This window comes from Dendropsophus ebraccatus, chromosome 6, assembly GCF_027789765.1.
Source record: "Dendropsophus ebraccatus isolate aDenEbr1 chromosome 6, aDenEbr1.pat, whole genome shotgun sequence".
Lineage (NCBI taxonomy): Eukaryota > Metazoa > Chordata > Amphibia > Anura > Hylidae > Dendropsophus > Dendropsophus ebraccatus.
In genome coordinates this window covers 88203592-88212187 of record NC_091459.1, presented here as the reverse complement: position 1 = coordinate 88212187, position 8596 = coordinate 88203592, and the positions used below count along the sequence as shown (strand labels likewise).

The window sequence follows — 8596 nt, the reverse complement described above, 5'->3', positions numbered from 1 at the left end:
ATATTCATACCCCCTGAGCCCAGCATGTATGGAAAGGGGCATACCATCAACCAGATAATAAAGCCTGTAAATCAACCAGCATTATCAGAAACAAGGTATAACAGCATTAGAATCAGGCTACAAACTGAAGTAAAAACTACATTTTTTATACAGACCACAGGTCTGGAGAAGCATTCTGCTTAAAGAAAAACCTAAAGAGTTAAATACATTAACTAATCTGGTGCTATAGCTTATGGCTTACCACAAGTGTGACATAAATGCAGTGTACATTCCCAATGGGAAAGGTGATATATTTCATTTATTCAACAAACATAATACAATAATCATACATTGGGTTGACAGAGGAGTCAGGGTTACATCACTGTCTGTGCCATCATATGGAGATGATCTTTCCACTATCTCCATCTTCCTCATCAAAATAAAAAGTGCTACTGTAAAATGCAGATCGTCTATGCCGAATATCTACCTTTTGGTTAAATTATTCTCTTTCAGTCACATGTTTAGGCTGTCATCGATATTGGCAAACCCATCTGACACGAAGCATGTCTTCTACTGAGAAATCAGTAGCTGTTCATGTAGGGCAGCCATGTGCACTATCCAGATCTAAGTGTTTTTTTAGAGGCGAATTTACATTACAAACTAAATGAATCACTTTGTTTCGCAGCTTATTCATTGGCTTCTTGCAGTTTCCCAGGATTGGATCCAGCTTTTCCAGCCCGAGGGAGAGTAGAGATTAAAGGCAGCGGCGTATAAGCCAAGTGCCGAGCAATTGAAGCAATATGTTTAATTTGTAATGTAATTCGCTCACCTCTAGCATCAATGAATGAATGTGCATGGGTCATTGGAAAAGAAAGAAATATCATATATATATAATATATGGTTCTAATAGGATGTTCTTGCCATGAATAGAGATAATTGAACATCAGTTCTATAGAAATCGAACCTTGTCAAACCTTCAGCATTTGATTCCCGATTCCTTTCTGGTCTGTGGGGAAGGAGGAGACAGCATGGGTACTGCCAGGAATTCAGCCTAGGTAATAGGCTATATCCCGGAATTCCAGGCGGTACTTGGGCAGTCTCCTCCTTCCCCATGGACCGAGAAGGCATCGGGAATTAAATGCGGAAAGTTCGAAGATGTTCTGATGTTCGATCATCTCTAGCTATTAATATCCTGCAGATAATATAAGAGGATGACATGAGATAATAGGTATTACATAATATTTGCATAAATAATGGTTCCGTGTAGTGCAGTCACAGTGAGGCTTCCATATAAGTGGAGGCCAGTCGTTTTATGGACCATGGCACATATTAATCTATGGCAGTCAAGGCATCAAATTCCACCCTTTAAAGGGGTTATTCACATTTTTATTTAATTTCAAATCAACTGGTGCCAGAAACTGGCAAAGATTTGTAATTTATGTCTATTGAAAAATAGCAAATATTCCAGTACTTATCAGCTGGTATATGTCTTACAGAAGTGGTGTATTCTCCCCAGTCTAACACAGTGCTCTCTGCTGCCACCTCTGTCCATGTCAGGAACTATCCAGAGCAGTAACAAATCCTCATAGAAAATCCCTCCTGCTCTCCAGATTGGAAAGAATACCACTTCCTGCAGGCCATACAGCAGCTGGTAAGTACTGAAAGAGAAGATTTTTTAATAGAAGTACATTACAAATCTTTGGCACTTTCTGGTACCAGTTGATTTGAAAGAAAATTTTTGTTTGGCGAACTACCCATTTAAGTGTCGTCTTTTTCTCTATACAGTTGGCAATGGATAGATGCAAACATATAGATACAGTGAGTCTGTGCTTAGAATTGGTATTTTCACCAAGGCATGTCATCCCCTATCCATAGGATAAGGGATAACAAGCTGATCACTGGTAGACTGACAGCCCCCCACCCCCAATCCTGAGAACTAAGCGTTCCATTCACTGTGGGGCAATTGCGTCCCCATTATTAGGATTGGTGGAGGTAAAGGAAATGGGACCACCAGCAATCAACTTGTTATCCCCTATTCTATGGATAGGAAATTACATGTCAATATGAAAATAAACCTTCTTAAAGGTGTTTACCACTTTATGGTAAAATTGTTTAGTGTACAGTATTAGTAATTGTACTCACTGCACTTACTGACAGCTGCTCCCTGTGTACCTCATAGAGCTAAAATCAGACTTCCCTTCTCCAGGCTGGGCTGCCCTGCTCTGTGGTTATTATGTCCATAAGATGGCTAACATGGAGGAGCATATGACCGTGCCCTGTCCCCTGTGTCCACCACTGAGCCTGTATATGTCTGTGGAGGACAGTGGAGGGTGGGGCAAGTTTACATGTTGTGAGTACTAACACAGCAAAGTGAACAATTTTACTATAGTGACCAACCCCTTTAATGGCAATAAAAAGCTTTACATACCCCCTTCTCTGTGCCGCTGCACTGAATAAGCTTGTGTGGTCCTTTTTGAATCAGTAGTCCGCTACCCTCCTTCAGTTTCCTGGCCAGCCCTGCTCTGCGGCCTGCTCTCAAGTGCCGAACTGCTTTTTACTGACCTCCACAGGTCGTCTCCATTAGTGCATAGAGTGGGGTATGAGCCTGCGCAGTAGGACATATATCCCGCTTTGATAGCCGTGCTTGAGAATAGGCCGCAGGCAGGAAACTGAAGGCGGGGCTTAGTAAGAAAAGGATCTTCTAAGGCTGGGTTCACACTGCGTTTTTAGCATACGTTTAACAGATCCGCTTTTTTTTAACGAACAAAAAAAATAGTGTCAGTGTTTTTGTGTCCGTAAAAAAAAAAACCTTTTTTTTTTTATAATGGAAGTCAATGGAAAAACGGATGCACACAAATGCATCCGTTTTTCATCCGTTTTTTTTTTTTTTTTTTTTTTAAACGGATGAAAAAAACGGATTGCAAAAACGCAGTGTGAACCCAGCCTAAGAGGAGATATCTTTGCACTGAGGGTGCTGGGCCTGCTTCCAGTGCACAGCGGACCTCATTTGCACTTCTGAATAACTGCAAAGATCAGCCGATCAATTAAAAAAAGGACCACATCAGCAGGATCAGCACAGCGGCCCAGATAAGGTGGTATGTACCTAAGGAGGTGGTAAATGCGCTAAAAGGAGGTTTAATATTAAAATAACAAAGTCTGAAAATTCTAATGTTGCAAAACACCATAATCAAGTGATAGCTGTTCCCCATTTATTTAGGATAACTGTGTGATTTTCAGGATCTACAATAATTATAAAAAATATATTTAATAATTGTCCGCATTGCCCATAGCAACCATTGTTCAGCTTTCATAGCATTAATCTGCTAAGGAATAATTAAAGCTGTGCCATGATCGGCTGCTAATGGGAAACACTTTTTGCTAGGCAGTATTGATACATAAGGCCCAATGGGGCAGATTTATATACTTGGGGGAGATTACAGTAAGCTTCTTTGTTGCCTATAACAGCCAATCTGAGCTCAGCTTTTATTTCTTATATTAAAGCTTAGCTGTGATTGGTTCCTATGGGCAACAAAGACTCATACAGCTTGACAAATCTCCTTCTTTCTTATTACCCTATGACAACCAATCAAGGTGAAGCTTTGATTTTTTTTTGTGCTCTTGAAAAATTAAAGCTGTTGTTATGGGCAACAACAGTTTTTTTTTTTTATAAATGTGGCCCAATGTGTTTATTTACACCAAATATATAAATACATATCAAGGTATAAAAATCAATCACTTAAGTCCTTGCTTTGGTCTTCATATTCCAGCAGTCGTTTTGGTAATTACAAGAGCCAAAATATACATAAAAAAATATTTTATTTCTTCATTAAAAAGCAAGGTCTCCTTTGCATACGAGCATTCGCTTTGCATACATCTAGGTCCATACAGCTGCAAAGGGTTGGATAAGGTAGTCTTAGTAATCATGTTCCACTTGATTTCATTCTGCCCTGTTGCAGGATGGCAGGAAGACCGCCCAGCGGTGCCCTCCTGTCTCTTAGTGCAATTGCCATGTCTTCTGCCCAATCAAAATTTCTACTTCTTGTCTAGTGGATGGATCTTCATGTTTGTCGCTTAAAATGTAGGTTTGTTCATGTATTCTTCCATTGTCTAAGAAGAGTACAAAAAAATTAAATATTGGCAGTAATTACAATATTATGTTCAATTGACATCAGAATTTTTTTCCCCAAGATGTGACATTTATACAGTGGACCCTTAAATAAGCATATAGATCCCTACAGTGATTATACAGTCCAGTTTACATGGACTGTCTACTTTGGATAATAGAGTGGATAATAGAGGATCATTTGGTGTCCCTGCAGCAAGTATTTTATTGCCTTACAGCGCCACCACAGGAGATATAAAACATTACACAAACCTTAATTAAATCAATGGGCTGTCTGTGTAATGAATAGACATGCCAGATCTCCCAGAACGAGAGATGCTCTTTATAGTGGGATAATAGATAAGGCTCCTTAATAGGAAAACCTATCTATTTAACAGTGAGTTTTTATACTAACTCTTTAAAGATCAAAGTGTAAATGTAAGCATTCTAATCATTCTTCTTAGTTGCCTTGTTCCACATCTTCAATGAGACCCATCTGCACAGATTCTACCTTGAAAGTGGAAGCTAAATTGCCTTATTGGAAGTTAAATGGTAGTAAAGTAAGCAATCACATATAATGGGACACTCGGTTGATTCAGTGTCTTACAAGTCAAGAACAAAAGGGGCATATTGTCATATTGTATCAGCAAATAGTAAACATAATAATAATAATATAAAAATATTTTTTGGTGCCATTCAGTTCTATTAAAGGGGTACTCCGGCCCAGGGGTATTTTTCAGTTATGGCCGGGGATGGGGTGGTTAGCTCACACCAGGAAGCGGCTGCAGGACGGGTGTACCAGGGAGCGCGATCCGGGACCCGGCGCTGGAACGGGGTAGGTAAGTGACCTCCGCCGTCCATAACAACCCCATCCCCGGCCATAACTGAAAAATACCCCTGGGCCGAAGTACCCCTTTAAAGCTTGTTTTTACAGGAAATGTGACATATATATTCGAAATGCATCATACTCCAGCTTCTTAATGCCCTATTACAATTGGCCAAATTAGGCCTATTCAGGCAATTATTGCTCTGTGTAATAGATACAACGATCAGCCAATGACAACGACTGTGTCTTTTGGTTCTGACCTAAAGTCACCGACTGCGGGGCACGCATCGCTACGTGTAATAGCAATGTTCGGCCAACGGCTAGTGTTATACATTACCTCTCCGCTTCAGAGTGGGTCTCTGAACTGACAGGCCACTTAGCCAATCATTAGCCACAGCTACGGTTGCAAAACTACACACAGCCTTCAACGACAACATATTCTATAATCAGCAGATACAAAGACATTGAAAAAAGATGAAAGTATATTAGGGTTATAGGTTGAACCTAATGGACTCTGTCTTTTTTGTAACCTTATATAACCTATGTAACTATGTATGGTGTTACTGTAATTTATAAAACTTTTTACATGTTATGCAGATATGTTAATTCAGGGTCTTAATGCTGAGCCCCCCTCCAATTGTTAGGTATAGCACAGAGTATGCACTCAGTCCATCTAATTGTAAGAGACATGCTCTATTATGGGTATATGGAGCCCATCTCCTACAATAAGACCAACTGCGCACTAAGCCATGGAATGAAGAAAACTATCATATGCTTTTCCCGACAAGAATACTAGCATTTTTTTTTTATAAATGACAGTAACACTTTAAAGTGGGTTGAGCAGTGTTCAAGCCATAGGCTTTCTATGAGCCTATACATTGCTCTGCTTGGCTTTCTCAAAGGCTCATGGCTATTAGCGGTTTAAGAGATCAATAGGGGTCCAAGAACTTGGACCCTCACCAATCAAAAGTTCTTAATTTCACTATTATATTTTAGATGTATTTGGCCCTTTGGGTCATTACATAAATCTAAAGCACTGATCCTCCAACATGGACTAATGGATGTAGACCAGACATAAAGCGATATATATATATATATATATATATATATATATAATATATATATATATATATATATATATATATATATACATATACATACATACATACATACTGCCTTCTGTTACTTCCAAACATCTCAAAAGCAGGGTCATTAGTCTATAAAATCTTACTCCGTCTTATCTAGTGAGAATTTTCTTATATTATGTGGTTTACTGCTTATTTTTAGTAATTGTTTCTTGATGACTACATATCCAGTCAGACCCAGAACATTCAGTTGTGTTCTTGCAGTAAAAGAATGGAATATTTTTTTTTCAAATGTGAAGATAGTTGAACGTAACCGTTTCCTGTATCTTGATAGATAAAAGCTCTGAATACTGTGTTCTGACAATTGTGGTGGTCTATCTAATACAGTAATACCTCTGTTCTTGAACACAATCCCTTCTGGAAGACTGTTTCATAACCGAGCAGTTCGAGAATCGAGCTGTTTTCCTATAGGGAACAATGTAAATGTGTTTCATTGTTTTTTTTACACTCCATAGGTCAGGTGCAGAGCGCCCGGCTCACAAAGCGTAAAGAGTTAAGTGGTGATACCCTCCTCTGGACTTGCAGTAGCAGTATTATGCACCATTCCTTACTGTAAAGGAGTGGGGAATGAATCCCTTCATAAATGGGATCTTGCTCCTCGGCGTAATGCTCAGTCTGCCAGGCAAGTTGGGATATTGTGCATCCCACTTAACCCTTTCTTGCTGGGTTCAACACACAGTGCACTCAGCTAACTGACTGGTGTGTCTCCTATGCACCTGAGCGCTGCAACGGGAGCGCAGCTGCAGGATTTTGACAGCATATGCTGCCAATCCTAGACAACCTCTTAATGAATGACTTTAGTGCTCCAAAATTTTATAAAATACTATCTACATTTTCTAAATATTCTTTCTGTCAAGTATTACTGAAAAACATCATAGCCGCCAACTGCATAGTTCAAATTCTAAATCTAGGTGTGGTGTAAGTACAGAAACCCCCATTAATTTGTGATTGATTCATTTCTTTTAGCTTTTAGACATTAACTATTTACACCTTTACATCTCCCCAAATTTACTTTATACCAATAGCTCTTAGAGCATTTGTCTGGTACAATTTGGTGGAGGTAACACTACACTACAAATGAAAACAGACTGTGCCCTGGAATGGCTAAGGTCAGTGTCCTGACAACTTGCACTTTACTTTATGGCTACAAAAACTAACCCTAACATTTTTTACTAGAAATTACCACCTGTTACCCCCCCCCCCCCCAACTAACCTGAGTTCTTGCGTTTAGCTTCTTAAAACTCTACCTCCTAAACCTTACTTACCCCTTTAACATATAGAAAGGTTTTTAACATGCCCGATCTTTTCTTCTTTCCTAAAGACTATACAAATTATTAAGGGTGAGACCAGATTAACCTGAGTGTATGAGGTCCAAGACTAAAATATCCCACTAGATAGGATTATAGAAGAAAGCTTACAGGCTTTGCCATAAAGGTACCAGATGGTTGGCATGTTTTTACTAAACTGTTTCTTTTTCTCACAGGTTTATTAAAACCAAGCATAAAGGTAATAAAAAAGAAATGGTAGTAAAGTAAAGAAATGCCAATGATGCAAATTAGATTAGTGCTTGTAGTAACTGGACAGGAAATTACCTCTTGTAACATATCCGAATCCTCAATGGCCCTCACCACAGATTCCTTGGAGGTCTCCTGTATTTCACCCCCCATGAGAAACTCATCCAATATGAAATATGCTTTCTCAAAGTTAAAAATTATGTCCAACTCGCAGACCTAGGAACAGAAAAAAACATACAGAAGTGTTAAAGTAGATACTAAGGTACCTATCAGCATAGGCGTACCTGTGAGCACCCCACCTGGACAAGAATGATAGGCGCGCACATTACAGTCTCATTGCATGTTCGTATCCATGAAGACCCAAACTTCCGGATAAAGGCAGGAAATTACCGCTGATCCAGCAGCAGCCCTGCTGACAGGTACACTTTAAGGCAACACAACTTTTACTGAAATTCTCCTTTCAAGAGGTTATCCCAAATTTTATTTAATTTATTTAAGTTATCCACCGTCCATAGGATAGGGAATAACTAGGTTATTTGTTGAGGTCAGATCAGTGGAGCCCCTGCTGATCACCATAACAAAGGTGAAATGGCCCATACAATAAACAAAAGTGCACCACGCATGCATGGCTGGTTCACTGTTCATTGTCTATGGAGAGGCACTCGAAAGTTCAACTTCTGAAGACCCTTAATTTAGAATCAGAGGTGGCCAAGGAGTCAGCCAAAGCAGTTCAAAAGAGTTTGGGCTTGAAAATTTATGACAACAAATGAAAAACTTGGCATGACTGACTGTTATGGCCCCTTCTATGATTTCACTGGTCAACTTTTTCATTTATATGAACTGAAAAGATGGTAAAATAAATGCAATAACGTACATTTCCAAAGTATTTATCTAGTAGCTCCACAAGTCTATGAACGATCTCCAGCGTCAGCAGCTCATTATCATGATCTTCTATGGCACAGCAGAAGTACAGACTGGCATACCTAAAAACATAAGAAAAAGGGTAGCGTTCATTTACTAAACACTCTTT

General features: G+C 39.3%; 1 protein-coding gene across 1 annotated transcript in view; it reads right to left on the bottom strand.

The window, feature by feature from the left end:
- Positions 1 to 3778: 3778 nt before the first annotated feature.
- Positions 3779 to 8596, bottom strand: part of AP1S3 (adaptor related protein complex 1 subunit sigma 3) — a 29006-nt gene continuing 24188 nt past the window's right edge. Inside the window, exons 3-5 of the mRNA XM_069975344.1 lie at positions 8441 to 8549; positions 7645 to 7782; positions 3779 to 4086 (exon numbers count right to left, since the gene is read on the bottom strand). Of these exons, the coding sequence (XP_069831445.1) occupies positions 4051 to 4086; positions 7645 to 7782; positions 8441 to 8549 (283 nt within the window). The 3' untranslated portion in view covers positions 3779 to 4050. The remainder of the gene's footprint in view (positions 4087 to 7644; positions 7783 to 8440; positions 8550 to 8596) is intronic.